At 42.6% G+C, this 20,009-nt stretch overlaps 1 protein-coding gene and 1 long non-coding RNA gene across 2 annotated transcripts; both read right to left on the bottom strand.

Annotated features, from left to right (window-relative positions):
- Nucleotides 1–4,667: 4,667 nt before the first annotated feature.
- LOC109198356 (uncharacterized) lies at nt 4,668–9,313 on the bottom strand. Its single transcript, XR_002059188.2, has 3 exons — nt 9,258–9,313; nt 7,245–7,296; nt 4,668–4,716 (listed from the first exon to the last, which is right to left on the bottom strand). It is a non-coding gene; the product is annotated as an uncharacterized LOC109198356 (long non-coding RNA).
- A 5,551-nt stretch (nt 9,314–14,864) lies between these two features.
- LOC109198357 (tonsoku-like protein) lies at nt 14,865–15,933 on the bottom strand. The gene is made up of 2 exons (XM_019353828.2): nt 15,880–15,933; nt 14,865–15,331 (listed from the first exon to the last, which is right to left on the bottom strand). Exons 1-2 carry the CDS (start codon nt 15,908–15,910, stop codon nt 15,135–15,137), a joined length of 228 nt encoding a protein of 75 aa, XP_019209373.1. The 5' UTR covers nt 15,911–15,933; the 3' UTR covers nt 14,865–15,134.
- Nucleotides 15,934–20,009: the final 4,076 nt, after the last annotated feature.

The raw sequence follows: 20,009 nt of genomic DNA, 5'->3' as shown, positions 1-20,009 counted from the left end.
TAAGATAAACTGACAACAACCTGACACCATGGCAAAATCTAAGCCCAGAGGCATAATGTGTAAGTATACTTTAAGTAACTTGTGTCCTTTTCTTACCTTTCCTTGTAAATGTAGGTTGTTCCTGATGACCTCTCGAACTTCGTCCTCTGTGTCTTTCTGCAAAAGAATTATTAACTTCGATCAAACAACAGGTATTCTGTGACCTACAAAATCCTATCAAAGATGTCATGAGCAAAAATATTTATTCAGTAATTAGTAATGAAAATTTTACAAAGCTAAGGCAGAGTTATTTTGCTGTTACTAAAGGTTGACCTCAGGAATACCAATACTGCAAATAATTGATTGTTATTGTCATACACCTCACCCCAACCAGTCATGGTAGATTTTTAAAAACAAATAGACATGTAAACATTATATCAAGCAAATATAGAATAGAATAGAACAGAATAGCTTTTTATTGTCACTGTTACAAGAACAGTGAAAGGCAGTTTGGCATCTCTCCGTGTGTGTAGAGTACACAATAGCGAATGTATTTACACAATAACAGACAAATTTACATTTACACAAGAAAAGATATGGTTGGTGCACCAGTTATTGGTCGTGTCCAAATTCATGGGCTGCATCCTCCTGAGGACCCGGCCTGAGCGGTCTACGTGGGCCGGGTCCTCAGAAGGTCGGGTAGGCCGGAAGTAAATGGCTGGGGAAATTGGACGGTCTAGCCTTCTGGTTAGCGTCACCGCTGTCTCGGTGGAGTTGAATAAACTCGGCCGCCTGCTCCTTGCTATCTAAATTATAACAGGACGCTGGCGTAAACTGTCGACCATCTCACACTTTTGTTTAATTGGTTTTCTGTTTGACGTTTGGTCAGCTGTGAGAAAACCAAGGAGGAACCCACCCGGGGATTAATAAAGTTTTATTTTATCTAATCTAATCACTTTAATCTCAGCCAAACCGATTTACTGACGAACAAATAAAACACTGAAAAAAGCCAAACAATATCATTTCTAGCTTGTCTAAGTGACTTACGTTTAACCAGAGTAGCGAAAGTCCGCGGTGATCTGAAAATGACGTGCCGGGAGTTGTGCCGTTCTCGGCGGCTTCAGTGGCCCTGGAGCTCCCGGCTAGCTATCGAGCTAAAAAAAAAAAAAAAAAAAAAAAGAAGAAGATAAATATACCAGAATTGCGCCCATTCCATTGGCCGCCCTCGTGGCTCATGGGAAAGTGACAGGCCCTATGGCGGAGATTGAAGACAGGGGGCAGTGGTTCGAATCCCATGCGGACCATTTGTTGGGGATACATACCAAACAAACAATAATAGTCCCTGGCTCTGAAATTCACCTGCTACGCTTGCTTAGAAGCCTACAGGCGAGCCTATAGACGGGCTCTCTCTGCCTTTTTACCGCTGTCCCAAAATCCCTCAACTTTTACCTCAATATTGCTTCTTAGCCTTGCTACCCACCGCCAAACACGCCAGGCATTGTCGCTTTCTCAATCTCTCTTCACGTCTGAACAAACGCTCAATTTTGCCTTCATTAACACAAATTATACATCAAAACGTAGGTTTTTTTGCCTTTCACAAAATGCCACCGTCATTATCGCAGGAGTTGCCGTTTTCTCGCAAATGGCCTCCAAGCAACACAAAGTCAGAAACGTCCCCATTCAAAGTCTATGGAGACTTCAGTGAAAATGACAGCTGCAATGAGCTCTTTAGCTTTTGATTTACAACTTATCCACATTTCTTTGCGGACAATCCTGCATGTCACAAATAAATGACACAAAGCTCATCTGTGGCTGTGCACCATTCGTGGTGCTGTTGGCTCCTCTACTGGTACGCGCCTCATTCAAATGTCGCCGCACATTTAAAATTGCAGGGTGTCTTTACACTGTCATAGCTCCTAGATAGATTTCTTCAGAGACCTGAAAATCGCTGTGATTATTCACCATAGCCTGCTGATTCTTACAGTGAAAGAACAATGTCAACGTATAGCATCGTTGGTTACTTTAATTGTGTTTGTGTTTTTTTAAATCAAATCCTACAAAATATAATAAGCAACTTATGGCAGCTCTAGATAAACATGGCATTTACGATAAGTTTCAGTCCGGTTTTCGTCAGTTTCATTCCACGGAGACAGCTCTTCTTAGGGTCTCAAGTGATATCTTGATGGATAATGATGCAGGAAAATGCTCTGTTCTACTCATGTTGGACCTCACATCAGCTTTCGACACAGCTGACCATCACATCCTCATTGAAAGGCTGAAAAAATGGGTTGGTGTATCTGGAACTGCATTAGAGTGGTTCTCCTCTTATCTCCATCACCGATCCTTTTCTGTGGCAGTCTCCGATTTTAGGTCATCCTCTACCTCCCTTACTTATGGTGTCCCTCAAGGGTCAGTTTTGGGGCCTTTATTGTTTTTAATTTATCTTCTTCCCCTCCAGCATATAATGGGCTCTTTTGAGGACATTTCTTATCATTGTTATGCTGATGATATTCAGTTGTACATTTCTTTTATGCCCGAGGATTTATCTAAGCTTCAGCGTCTGAATGATTGCTTAGATTTGATCAAACGTAGGACGGCTGCAAATTTCCTCCAGCTCAACGAGGGGAAAACCAAAGTCCTCGTATGCGCCCCTGATAGATTCCTATCGCAGATAGTGAAAGCCCTTGGTCCTCCCTCACTCTATGTTAAATCCTCTGTCAGGAATTTAGGTGTCACCTTTGACTCCAGTTTCACATTGGATGGGCATGTGAAATCTCTGGTTCGGTCTTGTTTTTATCATTCAAGAAATGTGGCTAGGCTAAGCCCGAATTTATCTCGATCTGAACTGGAGATTGCTATACATGCATTTATCTCGTCACGCTTGGATTATTGCAATTCGCTGTTTATGTGTCTTAGCAAAGGTTCTCTGGATCGTCTGCAGGTTGTGCAAAACGCTGCAGCTAGGCTTTTGACAAAATCCTCCAAGTACTCACATGTGACACCGTTGTTATCTCAGTTACACTGGCTTCCTGTTAAATTTAGAGTCGATTTTAAGATCCTGGTCTTGACCTACAGAGCTGTGCATGGACTGGCACCTGCCTACATCTTTGATCTGCTACAGCCTTATGTCCCAGCAGGTCTTTGAGGTCATCTGATCTGGGCTTACTTGCTAAAAAAATACTAAGAGGAGGACTAAGGGTGATAGAGCTTTTGCCACTGTGGCCCCTAGACTGTGGAACTCTCTCCCCCAAGCATTAAGAACTGTGGACTCAGTAGCTGTTTTTAAAACACAACTCAAAACTCACCTTTTTAAAACTGCTTTTGGTTAATTTTTTGCCTGTTTTATTTAGTCTTTTAAATCTTTTTATGACTTGTAATTTTATGTGCAGCACTTTGTGATTCTGTCTTGAAAGGTGCTATATAAAATAAAACTTTATTTATTTATTATTTATTTATTAAAACAGGACCAATTGCGACACAAACCTCTCGCACACTAACACAAACTCTTTATACGATACAGAGCTTTACATGTATAAATAAGGCAGACAAAAATGCATAAAACACAAGCTATCAACAGATTGTTGGTGGACAGCATGTCACTTTATTTTGGTTTTATCTTGTTTCTTTTGGTGTAGCCTCACTAAACAAAAATGTTTATAAAAATGACCACTTTTATTATGAAACTGGCTCAAAATCCACCGTCAGTGATAAAGAGTAGACATCAGAAGCAAGTTCTGCCGACATCATCACACTCCACCCTCAAGTGGAGGTGGCGGAGAGGAGGCACTTGGAGTTTCGGTCGAGAAGTGTCCGTGTGACTGAGTCCTGACCCAGCTCTGCTTCAAGGTCTGTCGGTCCAGCTTGTTGAGGGCCTGAGAGCAAGACGGATATCCTGGACCAGCTCTGACAAACTGTCCAGGTCTTCACTCTCCCAGGGCCAGAGACCTGACAACCTGCAGGTTAAGCAACAAAGAGACATTTTTATTTCATATCCATAATTTCCATTTTTCCCCTATAAATATTTGACATCCAAATGTAGCCTATTAGCTAGCATCCAGTAACGTTTTCTGCTCCATAAAAGGGAAATTAATTCACAACTAATCAGTTTTGTTTTGTTTTTTATCTTTAAACCACACTTCTATATTGTAATGTCTGTGTGTGTACTCATCAAGCAACACCTCTGTGCATACATACTAAATGTTCAAACTTAGAAATGTGTCAAAGGAAACAGACGCACAGCAGACACAAACTGTTGCCAAGTACAACTTTGCACAGGTGATAAAACATCAAATATCATCAAATTGTGAATTAGTGTGAAACGGTGGATCTAAGAATAGGCTCCCAAACAGTCATATCCAGAACAAATTACTTTTAACACATCAATGAGTAAGCAGGCATAGGGATTGGACAGCCTGGTTCTATCACAAGGGCCATAATATATTGCCACCGCTGAGTTACAGTAAAGAGTAGGGGCGATAGGCAAGACTTACCTTTACTAGCACTGATGGTTTGGAGCACCATCTCAGCAGCGCCACGGTCGTGCAGCCGAGCCTGCTGATACAACAGCTTCTGCTTCTCCATCTCTTTTCCTTTGTTAGAAAGGTGACACATATCATTGCAGACCATCTAAAATGAACTGCTAAAACTTGAGGAGACTAGTGGAAGATTCAAGACCGACTGATCACCTACTTCAAAACTCTTCACTTCTCCATCGTCATCCTCTTCATCATGGCAACTCTGAAGGAAGGGAGAAAGGTGAAAAAAAGCATACAAACTACAGACTGATTACTTCGGATAGATATAGCCACATCAGCGACGGGAAGTTCCAAAGCACTGAGGCATCAAACTGAGTATTTTCGGTGTCACCATCTTTGTTTTTTTAAACCAGATGTTACGAATGATGGGGAGGGCCGGTATCTGCTGCTTTGTGCAAAGATGAACAAGATGAAACTTGCCAGAGTTCTACAAAATGACCTGCAGAAGGCCCATCCATCCATCTCCCAAGCAGAGAAGCCCAGACCTCCCTCTCCCAGCCACCTCCTCCAGCTTGTCCGGGGAAACACCAAGGCGTTCCAGGCCAGCCGAGAGATATAATCTCTCCAGCGTGTCCTGGGTCTGCCCGGGGCCATCTCCCGGTGGGACATGCCCGGAAAACCTCACCCAGGAGGCGCCCAGGGACATCCTTGTCAGATGCCCGAACCACCTCAACTGGCTCCTTTCGATGTGGAGGAGCAGCGGCTCTACTCTGGGCCCCTCCCGAATGGCTGAACTTCTCAGCCTATCTCTAAGGGAGAGGCCAGCCACCCTTCAGAGGAAGCTCATTTCCGCCGCTTGTATTCACAGTCTCGTTCTTTCGGTCACTACCCACAGCTCGTGACTATAGGTGAGGGTAGATCGAACGGTAAATTAAGGGGCCACTGACATGAATGTCTCTGATCAACAATCAACAAACGACTTTATGATGGTGGCCTGGGGACAGAGCTTCCTCTTGTCAACCCTCTGCTGACTGCCCAGCACCGTCTGGCATTTGCCGTAGAATACCAGAATGGTCCACCACTGGTGCCCTGTGCTTTTCACAGATGATAGCAGGTTCACCCTGAGCACATGTGACAGATGTGAAAGGGTCTAGAGAAGCTGTGGAGAACATTATGCCGCCTGTAACATCGTTCAGTATGACTGGTCTGGGGGAGGCATATCCATGGACAGACGCACAAACCTCTAACAGACTAGGTAATGGCACCCTGACTCCCATTAAGTAATGGGATGAAATCCTTGGACTCACATCAGACCCTATGGTGATGCATTGGATCCTGGGTTCCTCCTGGTGCCTGACAATGCCTGGCCTCATGTGGCTCGAGTATGCATGTAGTTCCTTCGGAATGACAATGCCTGATACCACTAACTGCCCCCCATGCTCGGCTGACATAGATCCAATAAAACACCTCAACTTTTCCAGAAGTTCGGTGATACCCTGGTCCGGATCTGGCAGGAGATCCCCAGGACACCATCCGTCTTCTCATTAGGAGCATGTCTGTCAGATCTTTCTGTCTGTCAGATCCATGCACACTTTGCCTGGCAAAGTGTGCAGTGAGATTGAGTCTCACATGCTTTAATTTTTTATTCGATGTGTAGGTGTTCACCACAAACAGTTTTTTATTTTTTATTTTGGGGAACTTGGTTGATCCTAAAGCTAAACACACCATTCTTTGTGTTTATATATATGTCATGATCCAGGTCAGTGTTCAGTGGTTTTCTGTCCTGGCCTTGCGCTCTGCATCTGCCTTTGGGTGGAGCCCTGGTTCAACACCTACACTTCTCCACGCGTTTTCCATCTGTGGCATTCAGCAAGACAGTATTTAAAACCAGTGTTGCCATCAGTTCTTCACCAGTTCGTTTCTTTGTTCATGCCAAGTACTTGATCTCTTTTGTGCCTTTAGCAATCTCGTCAAGTCACCACCTTACTCCTTCCTCTGGACGCTGGTCTCCACAGTCAAATCCCAGCTTCATTCTGCAACTTGCTTCTCTCGACTTAAATTACTCACTGCTCTCACCTGCCTGTCCTCCTGCCTGCTGCTTCCTCTGCATTACTAGAATACAAGGCTGGAACCCAACTCACTCACTCAACACTCAGAGGGCTACCGCCTCCAGAGCCACCTGCAAGACTCCTCGTCAGAGATTTCCCTGCACGTATTCATGTCTCACCATAGTTTATTCTGTGATTTCAATAAACTTGTGAAATCTTATTTCCGCTCTGTATTGTGTCTGCACTTATGTTCACTCCCACGTACTGCTCTCCCGGCCTTGACAGCATGAAGTGTCTGAAGAAATATACCCAGCAGACCCAATTCGGACTGCAATCACTAAGCAGTGATATATTAACAGTGTCCTAAACCAACAACAACTCTACCATCCAGAAGACTAGTTACTAGTGCAGCTGCTAGTGCTACTGTTAACAGTGCAGCTGCTAACATTTGGTTAATTTGCCACAGTTTGGTGCATCTGTTTTTAATTTCTTTTCCCTCTCTTAGCTTTTCAGGCCACACTAAACTATTCTACACTGAAGGTAGGGGAGGTGCCAGTTGCAATAAGTGATTTGATTAGGCAGTACAGCGCCCTGCAAGTAATCCATCAGCCCAAAAGCATCATCCCTGGTCGATGACATAAACAGCACACAGAACAATAACAGGTTTTTTACCGTCTATGCTAAGCCAGCTATGTGAGTTTCAATTCAAAAGTGTTTAGTGTTGGTACTCAGCAACAGATACCTTAGCCATGATGTCTGCGTAGGCCATGTAGAGATGATCCTCATCCAGTTTACTGCAAAAACAAACACATTCACCAAGTTAGCACAATTATAGCTGTATTAAGGAAAATAATTTTGGTGCACCACTGACTGAAATGACATCTTCTCATTTAACAGTTTTTCATTATTTTGATGAATATTTACATGTTTTATATTTCAGATTCTTTAAAATAGCCGCCCTTTGCTTTGATTACTGCTTTGCACACTCTTGGCATTCTCTCTCCATGAGCTTCATGAGGTGGTCACCTGAAATGGTTTTCCAAAAGTCTTGAAGGAGTTCCCAGAGATGCTGAGCACTTGTTGGTCCTTTTGCCTTCCCTCTGTGCTCCATCTCATCCCAAACCATCTCCATTGGGTTTAGGTCAGGTGACTGTGGAGGCCAGGCCTCCATCACTCTCCTTCTTGGTCAAACAGCCCTCGCACAGCCTGGAGGTGTGTTTGGGCTCATTGTACTGTTGGAAAATAAATGACGGTCCAACTAAACACAAACTGGATGAGATGGCATGTCGCTGCAGGATGCTGTGGCAGCCATGCTGGTTCAGTGTGCCTTCAATTTTGAAAAAATCCCAGCAATGGTGTCACCACCAAAGCACTCCCACACCATCACACCTCCTCCTCCATGCTTCACAGTGGGAACCGTGCATGTGGAGACCATCCGTTCACCTTTTCTGCGTCACACAAAGACACGGTGGGTGGAATCAAAGATCTCAGATTTGGACTCATCAGACCACAGCACAGATTTCCACTGGTCTAATGTCCACTCCTTGTGTTTCTTGGCCCAAACAAATCTCTTCTGCTTGTTGCTTTTCCTTAGTCGTGGTTTCTTAGCAGCTATTTGACCATAAAGGCCTGATTCACACACTCTGAACAGTTGATGTAGAGATGTGTCTGCTACTGGAGCTCTGTGTGGCATCTATCTGGGCTCTAATCTGAGCTGCTGTTAACTTGCGATTTCTGAGCCTCGGGACTCGGATGAATGTATCCTCAGCAGCAGAGGTGACTCTTGGTCTTCCTTTCCTGGGGCGGTCCAGTTTTGTCATAGCGTTTTTCCTGACTGCACTTGGGGACACATTCAGAGTTTTAGCAATTTCCCAGACTGACTGATGGGCTGTCATTTCTCTTTACTTACCTCATTGGTTGTTGCCATATTATAAATTAATACAGTTGTCAAACAGGGCTGTCAGCTGTGTACCAACCTGACTTCTGCACAACACACCTGATGGTCCCAACCCCATTAAGAAGGCAAGAAACTCCACAAATGAACCCTGACAGGCACACCTGTGAAATGAAACCATTTCAGGTGACTACATCACGAAGCTCCTTGAGATAGATGTGCTTGAAGCTGTTGTCCTGTGAGCTGCCTATCACACAAGCTGTTAACTCTCAGAACCTTGTCCTGTGATTCAGTCGTGTCTTTGGGTCTGCAGACCTCTTCCTGTCACAGTTTGTTTCTCAGTGCGTTTGATGGTGAAGGAAACTGTACTCACTGACACTTTGACTTTCTTTGTCAGGACAGACCTACATTTTTAAGTGTTATGATGGTCTCTCTCTCTTCCACTGTTAATGGTCTTTTCTCACCATTTTTGTAGCAACACACTACTTACTGCAGTACAGTACTGTTCAGCTGATGCTCACAAGGGTATGGCACCAACACTGCTTTATGCAGACAGAGGGGTTGGAATTAATCCAAGTTGGAACACCTGTAGGAATTAGTAGCAGCAGCTTTCAAGGCTTGATCAACCTTCACTGCTGCAGAACAGCTTTGAATTGTTAACCCATGTTGTGTCCCTGAAAAAGGCCTTTTGGTATAATTCTGAAATGTACATTATTTTTCAGTTTTGGGTAACCTAACCTCTGGCAGCTCACCACTTACCTTTGTACCATTTCAAGCTATTCATTGGACTTTAACGACATGAACTGCAACAAATAACTGGAAAAATAGGGACTTTTAACAGGTAGTGTGTAAAATACACACCATTTTTCTGTTAGGGCTGTTCTGCTGAACAGCTGGATGAGCTGATGCAGGGGATCTATGTGTTTGTGTTTCTGCCCCTCCTCTTCCTCAGATGGCTCCTGTTCACCTGGTTTCTGAAATCAACACACATTCACAAAGTGCTAAACTATGCTATACACTGAAGAAATTAACACATAATTTGCCTTCAAAACAAGCAAAAATTCCAGAGTAGTCAGAAGAATTCCACTCGTTTTGTTTTTTTTAAATGAAATTAACTTACAGCGAGGTCTTCTATGAGTTTATCTTCAAGTAGTGCTCCTCTGTCTCCATCCAGGACTTTTCATAGCCCTGCAGGAACAAGTTTACAGCCCGGTGCCTAGTATGAGAGAGATACATGGATGACTAATAACTGTTTATCTACCCATCTTCTGCTGCTTATAAAGGGCTGCACTGTAGGTGCAACATATATCCACAACCTTTCCTCACTAGCCCGAGGTGTGGCTGTAGATGAGGGTGGGAAAATAATAAAGTGCAGAATTTTAAATATTTCTTCTTCATTTTACATGTGTGTGTGTTTGAGAACATACCTTGGCAAGTTATAGAGTGGTGCCATCCTGAAGCAAGCGACGACATCTCTCTTCCTCTGTTTTGAAAGCAGTTTGTGCCACACAGCCTTCTTACTGCGCTGAGGATGCTCCACCTGAAGACACAAACTGAACCACTCAGTATACTAGATATTTAGTTGGTGTACCTTACCATCTGGAAGCCATATTATCCTGGAGAAGTATGTGGTCAGCTTTAATGAAGACCAATCAGCTAGTTTAAGAGGACCGTGGGGTACCTTAAAGCTATACTCTCTACGTTGGCACAAAAATGCGCAAAATCAACTCACACTTGAATATATAGACCTGCTCCAGGTGGAAGAGGACATGACCAATATCCAGGATTCTCTCCACAGTCTTCTCTGGGTCAGTAGTATCCTCATAGTGGTTTGGGAGGTCTCTGTACAGAGCCATCTGCCAACGAATTGCTGGGTCCTCTGACTTTGTAAGACACACAGAGGAAATGCATGACTCTATTGGCCCATTCACAAGGTTAAGCACCTTTGTGAATATATAAATATATAGTACCAACCAACATCTACCAACTGGTTTACATCTGTCTCGACTTTAACAAAACAAAAGCCAAAACACAGAAACACCACATGTAAAGCTCATGATTCAGTAGCTTGTATAACTACCTTGCTGGCAATAACTTGAATTGGTTGTTTTTTTGTATGACTTCGTAAGTCTTTAAAATCATTGTGGCAGAATTTTGGCCCACCCTTGTTTATAACGTTGCTTCAGTTGATTTAGGTTTGAAGCCATTCATTTACGCACAGCACTCTTAAGGTCCTGCTACTTTCAGTATTTCAGTCACTCTATAACTTCAGATTCAGTTCTTTCTCCTGCTGGTGTGTTTGGGATCATTGTCCTGTTTCCTGACCCAGTGTGGGTGAAGCTTTAGCTGTCAAGTAGATGGCTTCACATATGACTCTGGAATATACAGTGTATCAAAATAAATCATACACTTTCAAAAGGCTGTATTTTAAGCTTACACTAAATTTAAAATACATGGCTGAATATAAAGTTTTACATACAAAATGTTCAATGTTTATGAATAATCAATGAAATACGTCATCCCATAGTTGACTGTAGTCACTGCAGCCACTGCTGTTGTAATGCAATTGTTCCGGGTGAATGGCTGCAGAATGAAAGCACTTTGAAATCGAATGATTCTTTTTGATACAGCCTGTACTCTCCCGTACAGACGAGTTTAGTGATGTTAGTGGGATAGGGGCTATGTGGAGTGATAGAGTTCCTTCAATCACTTGTTGACAGATTGAATTTCCTATTCTATATCTTTCGGATAACCTATGATATCACTGTGAAGTAGCCTTATTTATCTTATGGACATAAAGGTTCATCAGTTCGTTTAGGTCCTCTTACTCTAGATTTGTGTGAAATTTAAACTGAATCTGAGTACTTGACTCTAAATTTTGCGAGTTTGCCCACCGACCATCAAAATCGAATCACTTCATCCTTGTGCCAGATTTGAAGAATTTCTCTTAAACCAGTCCTTTGACATTACTTTCACAAGAATAAGATAAACTGACAACAACCTGACACCATGGCAAAATCTAAGCCCAGAGGCATAATGTGTAAGTATACTTTAAGTAACTTGTGTCCTTTTCTTACCTTTCCTTGTAAATGTAGGTTGTTCCTGATGACCTCTCGAACTTCGTCCTCTGTGTCTTTCTGCAAAAGAATTATTAACTTCGATCAAACAACAGGTATTCTGTGACCTACAAAATCCTATCAAAGATGTCATGAGCAAAAAATATTTATTCAGTAATTAGTAATGAAAATTTTACAAGCTAAGGCAGAGTTATTTTGCTGTTACTAAAGGTTGACCTCAGGAATACCAATACTGCAAATAATTGATTGTTATTGTCATACACCTCACCCCAACCAGTCATGGTAGATTTTTAAAAACAAATAGACATGTAAACATTATATCAAGCAAATATAGAATAGAATAGAACAGAATAGCTTTTTATTGTCACTGTTACAAGAACAGTGAAAGGCAGTTTGGCATCTCTCCGTGTGTGTAGAGTACACAATAGCGAATGTATTTACACAATAACAGACAAATTTACATTTACACAAGAAAAGATATGGTTGGTGCACCAGTTATTGGTCGTGTCCAAATTCATGGGCTGCATCCTCCTGAGGACCCGGCCTGAGCGGTCTACGTGGGCCGGGTCCTCAGAAGGTCGGGTAGGCCGGAAGTAAATGGCTGGGGAAATTGGACGGTCTAGCCTTCTGGTTAGCGTCACCGCTGTCTCGGTGGAGTTGAATAAACTCGGACGCCTGCTCCTTGCTATCTAAATTATAACAGGACGCTGGCGTAAACTGTCGACCATCTCACACTTTTGTTTAATTGGTTTTCTGTTTGACGTTTGGTCAGCTGTGAGAAAACCAAGGAGGAACCCACCCGGGGGATTAATAAAGTTTTATTTTATCTAATCTAATCACTTTAATCTCAGCCAAACCGATTTACTGACGAACAAATAAAACACTGAAAAAGCCAAACAATATCATTTCTAGCTTGTCTAAGTGACTTACGTTTAACCAGAGTAGCGAAAGTCCGCGGTGATCTGAAAATGACGTGCCGGGAGTTGTGCCGTTCTCGGCGGCTTCAGTGGCCCTGGAGCTCCCGGCTAGCTATCGAGCTAAAAAAAAAAAAAAAAAAAAAAAAAAAAAAAAAAGAAGAAGATAAATATACCAGAATTGCGCCCATTCCATTGGCCGCCCTCGTGGCTCATGGGAAAGTGACAGGCCCTATGGCGGAGATTGAAGACAGGGGGCAGTGGTTCGAATCCCATGCGGACCATTTGTTGGGGATACATACCAAACAAACAATAATAGTCCCTGGCTCTGAAATTCACCTGCTACGCTTGCTTAGAAGCCTACAGGCGAGCCTATAGACGGGCTCTCTCTGCCTTTTTACCGCTGTCCCAAAATCCCTCAACTTTTACCTCAATATTGCTTCTTAGCCTTGCTACCCACCGCCAAACACGCCAGGCATTGTCGCTTTCTCAATCTCTTCTTCACGTCTGAACAAACGCTCAATTTTGCCTTCATTAACACAATTATACATCAAAACGTAGGTATTTTTCTTGCCTTTCACAAAATGCCACCGTCATTATCGCAGGAGTTGCCGTTTTCTCGCAAATGGCCTCCAAGCAACACAAAGTCAGAAACGTCCCCATTCAAAGTCTATGGAGACTTCAGTGAAATGACAGCTGCAATGAGCTCTTTAGCTTTTGATTTACAACTTATCCACATTTCTTTGCGGACAATCCTGCATGTCACAAATAAATGACACAAAGCTCATCTGTGGCTGTGCACCATTCGTGGTGCGTTGGCTCCCTCTACTGGTACGCGCCTCATTCAAATGTCGCCGCACATTTAAAATCGCAGGGTGTCTTTACACTGTCATAGCTCCTAGATAGATTTCTTCAGAGACCTGAAAATCGCTGTGATTATTCACCATAGCCTGCTGATTCTTACAGTGAAAGAACAATGTCAACGTATAGCATCGTTGGTTACTTTAATTGTGTTTGTGTTTTTTTAAATCAAATCCTACAAAATATAATAAGCAACTTATGGCAGCTCTAGATAAACATGGCATTTACGATAAGTTTCAGTCCGGTTTTCGTCAGTTTCATTCCACGGAGACAGCTCTTCTTAGGGTCTCAAGTGATATCTTGATGGATAATGATGCAGGAAAATGCTCTGTTCTACTCATGTTGGACCTCACATCAGCTTTCGACACAGTTGACCATCACATCCTCATTGAAAGGCTGAAAAAATGGGTTGGTGTATCTGGAACTGCATTAGAGTGGTTCTCCTCTTATCTCCATCACCGATCCTTTTCTGTGGCAGTCTCCGATTTTAGGTCATCCTCTACCTCCCTTACTTATGGTGTCCCTCAAGGGTCAGTTTTGGGGCCTTTATTGTTTTTAATTTATCTTCTTCCCCTCCAGCATATAATGGGCTCTTTTGAGGACATTTCTTATCATTGTTATGCTGATGATATTCAGTTGTACATTTCTTTTATGCCGAGGATTTATCTAAGCTTCAGCGTCTGAATGATTGCTTAGATTTGATCAAACGTAGGACGGCTGCAAATTTCCTCCAGCTCAACGAGGGGAAAACCAAAGTCCTCGTATGCGCCCCTGATAGATTCCTATCGCAGATAGTGAAAGCCCTTGGTCCTCCCTCACTCTATGTTAAATCCTCTGTCAGGAATTTAGGTGTCACCTTTGACTCCAGTTTCACATTGGATGGGCATGTGAAATCTCTGGTTCGGTCTTGTTTTTATCATTCAAGAAATGTGGCTAGGCTAAGCCCGAATTTATCTCGATCTGAACTGGAGATTGCTATACATGCATTTATCTCGTCACGCTTGGATTATTGCAATTCGCTGTTTATGTGTCTTAGCAAAGGTTCTCTGGATCGTCTGCAGGTTGTGCAAAACGCTGCAGCTAGGCTTTTGACAAAATCCTCCAAGTACTCACATGTGACACCGTTGTTATCTCAGTTACACTGGCTTCCTGTTAAATTTAGAGTCGATTTTAAGATCCTGGTCTTGACCTACAGAGCTGTGCATGGACTGGCACCTGCCTACATCTTTGATCTGCTACAGCCTTATGTCCCCAGCAGGTCTTTGAGGTCATCTGATCTGGGCTTACTTGCTATAAAAAAATACTAAGAGGAGGACTAAGGGTGATAGAGCTTTTGCCACTGTGGCCCCTAGACTGTGGAACTCTCTCCCCCAAGCATTAAGAACTGTGGACTCAGTAGCTGTTTTTAAAACACAACTCAAAACTCACCTTTTTAAAACTGCTTTTGGTTAATTTTTTGCCTGTTTTATTTAGTCTTTTAAATCTTTTTATGACTTGTAATTTTATGTGCAGCACTTTGTGATTCTGTCTTGAAAGGTGCTATATAAATAAAACTTTATTTATTTATTATTTATTTATTAAACAGGACCAATTGCGACACAAAACCTCTCGCACACTAACACAAACTCTTTATACAGATACAGAGCTTTACATGTATAAATAAGGCAGACAAAAATGCATAAAACACAAGCTATCAACAGATTGTTGGTGGACAGCATGTCACTTTATTTTGGTTTTATCTTGTTTCTTTTTGGTGTAGCCTCACTAAACAAAATGTTTATAAAAATGACCACTTTTATTATGAACACTGGCTCAAAATCCACCGTCAGTGATAAAGAGTAGACATCAGAAGCAAAGTTCTGCCGACATCATCACACCTCCCACCCTCAAGTGGAGGTGGCGGAGAGGAGGCACTTGGAGTTTCGGTCGAGAAAGTGTCCGTGTGACTGAGTCCTGTCCCAGCTCTGCTTCAAGGTCTGTCGGTCCAGCTTGTTGAGGGCCTGAGAGCAAAGACGGATATCCTGGACCAGCTCTGACAAACTGTCCAGGTCTTCACTCTCCCAGGGGCCAGAGACCTGACAACCTGTTCCTCAGGTTAAGCAACAAAGAGACATTTTATTTCATATCCATAATTTCCATTTTTCCCCTATAAATATTTGACATCCAAATGTAGCCTATTAGCTAGCATCCAGTAACGTTTTCTGCTCCATAAAAGGGAAAATTAATTCACAACTAATCAGTTTTTGTTTTTGTTTTTTATCTTTAAACCACACTTCTATATTGTAATGTCTGTGTGTGTACTCATCAAGCAACACCTCTGTGCATACATACTAAATGTTCAAACTTAGAAATGTGTCAAAGGAAACAGACGCACAGCAAGACACAAACTGTTGCCAAGTACAACTTTGCACAGGTGATAAAAACATCAAATATCATCAAATTGTGAATTAGTGTGAAACGGTGAATCTAAGAATAGGCTCCCAAACAGTCATATCCAGAACAAATTACTTTTAACACATCAATGAGTAAGCAGGCATAGGGATTGGACAGCCTGGTTCTATCACAAGGGCCATAATATATTTGCCACCGCTGAGTTACAGTAAAGAGTAGGGGGCGATAGGCAAGACTTACCTTTACTAGCACTGATGGTTTGGAGCACCATCTCAGCAGCGCCACGGTCGTGCAGCCGAGCCTGCTGATACAACAGCTTCTGCTTCTCCATCTCTTTTTCCTTTGTTAGAAAGGTGACACATATCATTGCAGACCATCTAAAAATGAAACTGCTAAAAACTTGAGGAGACTAGTGGAAGATTCAAGACCGATTGATCACCTACTTCAAAACTCTTCACTTCTCCATCGTCATCCTCTTCATCATGGCAACTCTGAAGGAAGGGAGAAAGGTGAAAAAAAGCATACAAACTACAGACTGATTACTTCGGATAGATATAGCCACATCAGCGACGGGAAGTTCCAAAGCACTGAGGCATCAAACTGAGTATTTTCGGTGTCACCATCTTTGTTTTTTTAAACCAGCTATGTGAGTTTCAATTCAAAGTGTTTAGTGTTGGTACTCAGCAACAGATACCTTAGCCATGATGTCTGCGTAGGCCATGTAGAGATGATCCTCATCCAGTTTACTGCAAAAACAAACACATTCACCAAAGTTAGCACAATTATAGCTGTATTAAGGAAATAATTTTGGTGCACCACTGACTGAAATGACATCTTCTCATTTAACAGTTTTTCATTATTTGATGAATATTTACATGTTTTATATTTCAGATTCTTTAAAATAGCCGCCCTTTGCTTTGATTACTGCTTTGCACACTCTTGGCATTCTCTCTCCATGAGCTTCATGAGGTGGTCACCTGAAATGGTTTTCCAAAAGTCTTGAAGGAGTTCCCAGAGATGCTGAGCACTTGTTGGTCCTTTTGCCTTCCCTCTGTGCTCCATCTCATCCCAAACCATCTCCATTGGGTTTAGGTCAGGTGACTGTGGAGGCCAGGCCTCCATCACTCTCCTTCTTGGTCAAACAGCCCTCGCACAGCCTGGAGGTGTGTTTGGGCTCATTGTACTGTTGGAAAATAAATGACGGTCCAACTAAACACAAACTGGATGAGATGGCATGTCGCTGCAGGATGCTGTGGCAGCCATGCTGGTTCAGTGTGCCTTCAATTTTGAAAAAATCCCAGCAATGGTGTCACCACCAAAGCACTCCCACACCATCACACCTCCTCCTCCATGCTTCACAGTGGGAACCGTGCATGTGGAGACCATCCGTTCACCTTTTCTGCGTCACACAAAGACACGGTGGGTGGAATCAAAGATCTCAGATTTGGACTCATCAGACCACAGCACAGATTTCCACTGGTCTAATGTCCACTCCTTGTGTTTCTTGGCCCAAACAAATCTCTTCTGCTTGTTGCTTTTCCTTAGTCGTGGTTTCTTAGCAGCTATTTGACCATAAAGGCCTGATTCACACACTCTGAACAGTTGATGTAGAGATGTGTCTGCTACTGGAGCTCTGTGTGGCATCTATCTGGGCTCTAATCTGAGCTGCTGTTAACTTGCGATTTCTGAGCCTCGGGACTCGGATGAATGTATCCTCAGCAGCAGAGGTGACTCTTGGTCTTCCTTTCCTGGGGCGGTCCAGTTTTGTCATAGCGTTTTTTCCTGACTGCACTTGGGGACACATTCAGAGTTTTAGCAATTTCCCAGACTGACTGATGGGCTGTCATTTCTCTTTACTTACCTCATTGGTTGTTGCCATATTATAAATTAATACAGTTGTCAAACAGGGCTGTCAGCTGTGTACCAACCTGACTTCTGCACAACACACCTGATGGTCCCAACCCCATTAAGAAGGCAAGAAACTCCACAATGAACCCTGACAGGCACACCTGTGAATGAAACCATTTCAGGTGACTACATCACGAAGCTCCTTGAGATAGATGTGCTTGAAGCTGTTGTCCTGTGAGCTGCCTATCACACAAGCTGTTAACTCTCAGAACCTTGTCCTGTGATTCAGTCGTGTCTTTGGGTCTGCAGACCTCTTCCTGTCACAGTTTGTTTCTCAGTGCGTTTGATGGTGAAGGAAACTGTACTCACTGACACTTTGACTTTCTTTGTCAGGACAGACCTACATTTTTAAGTGTTATGATGGTCTCTCTCTCTTCCACTGTTAATGGTCTTTTCTCACCATTTTTGTAGCAACACACTACTTACTGCAGTACAGTACTGTTCAGCTGATGCTCACAAGGGTATGGCACCAACACTGCTTTATGCAGACAGAGGGGGTTGGATTAATCCAAGTTGGAACACCTGTAGGAATTAGTAGCAGCAGCTTTCAAGGCTTGATCAACCTTCACTGCTGCAGAACAGCTTTGAATTGTTAACCCATGTTGTGTCCCTGAAAAAGGCCTTTTGTATAATTCTGAAATGTACATTATTTTTCAGTTTTGGGTAACCTAACCTCTGGCAGCTCACCACTTACCTTTGTACCATTTCAAGCTATTCATTGGACTTTAACGACATGAACTGCAACAAATAACTGGAAAAATAGGGACTTTTAACAGGTAGTGTGTAAAATACACACCATTTTTCTGTTAGGGCTGTTCTGCTGAACAGCTGGATGAGCTGATGCAGGGATCTATGTGTTTGTGTTTCTGCCCCTCCTCTTCCTCAGATGGCTCCTGTTCACCTGGTTTCTGAAATCAACACACATTCACAAAGTGCTAAAACTCTGCTATACACTGAAGAAATTAACACATAATTTGCCTTCAAAACAAGCAAAAATTCCAGAGTAGTCAGAAGAATTCCACTCGTTTTGTTTTTTTTTAATGAAATTAACTTACAGCGAGGTCTTCTATGAGTTTATCTTCAAAGTAGTGCTCCTCTGTCTCCATCCAGGACTTTTCATAGCCCTGCAGGAACAAGTTTACAGCCCGGTGCCTAGTATGAGAGAGATACATGGATGACTAATAACTGTTTATCTACCCATCTTCTGCTGCTTATAAAGGGCTGCACTGTAGGTGCAACATATATCCACAACCTTTCCTCACTAGCCCGAGGTGTGGCTGTAGATGAGGGTGGGAAATAATAAAGTGCAGAATTTTAAATATTCTTCTTCATTTTACATGTGTGTGTGTTTGAGAACATACCTTGGCAAGTTATAGAGTGGTGCCATCCTGAAGCAAGCGACGACATCTCTCTTCCTCTGTTTTGAAAGCAGTTTGTGCCACACAGCCTTCTTACTGCGCTGAGGATGCTCCACCTGAAGACACAAACTGAACCACTCAGTATACTAGATATTTAGTTGGTGTACCTTACCATCTGGAAGCCATATTATCCTGGAGAAGTATGTGGTCAGCTTTAATGAAGACCAATCAGCTAGTTTAAGAGGACCGTGGGGTACCTTAAGCTATACTCTCTACGTTGGCACAAAAATGCGCAAAATCAACTCACACTTGAATATATAGACCTGCTCCAGGTGGAAGAGGACATGACCAATATCCAGGATTCTCTCCACAGTCTTCTCTGGGTCAGTAGTATCCTCATAGTGGTTTGGAGGTCTCTGTACAGAGCCATCTGCCAACGAATTGCTGGGTCCTCTGACTTTGTAAGACACACAGAGGAAATGCATGACTCTATTGGCCCATTCACAAGGTTAAGCACCTTTGTGAATATATAATATATAGTACCAACCAACATCTACCAACTGGTTTACATCTGTCTCGACTTTAACAAAACAAAAGCCAAAACGCAGAAACACCACATGTAAAGCTCATGATTCAGTAGCTTGTATAACTACCTGCTGGCAATAACTTGAATTGGTTGTTTTTTTGTATGACTTCATAAGTCTTTAAAATCATTGTGGCAGAATTTTGGCCCACCCTTGTTTATAACGTTGCTTCAGTTGATTTAGGTTTGAAGCCATTCATTTACGCACAGCACTCTTAAGGTCCTGCTACTTTCAGTATTTCAGTCACTCTATAACTTCAGATTCAGTTCTTTCTCCTGCTGGTGTGTTTGGGATCATTGTCCTGTTTCCTGACCCAGTGTGGGTGAAGCTTTAGCTGTCAAGTAGATGGCTTCACATATGACCCTGGAATATACAGTGTATCAAAAATAAATCATACACTTTCAAAGGCTGTATTTAAGCTTACACTAAATTTAAAATACATGGCTGAATATAAAGTTTTACATACAAAATGTTCAATGTTTATGAATAATCAATGAAATACGTCATCCATAGTTCACTG

The sequence above is a fragment of the Oreochromis niloticus genome, unplaced genomic scaffold (assembly GCF_001858045.2).
Source record: "Oreochromis niloticus isolate F11D_XX unplaced genomic scaffold, O_niloticus_UMD_NMBU tig00007267_pilon, whole genome shotgun sequence".
NCBI lineage: Eukaryota > Metazoa > Chordata > Actinopteri > Cichliformes > Cichlidae > Oreochromis > Oreochromis niloticus.
The sequence above is the reverse complement of the archived record's forward strand: the minus strand, read 5'-3'. Positions and strand labels throughout refer to the sequence as shown.

Coding starts and splice junctions, on each gene's coding strand:
- LOC109198357 (XM_019353828.2), bottom strand. CDS start 15,910: ATGGTGCTCCAAACCATCAGTGCTAGTAAAG. Junction 15,332..15,879: donor AACCATCAGTGCTAGTAAAG/GTAAGTCTTGCC, acceptor CCTGAGGAACAG/GTTGTCAGGTCTCTGGCCCC.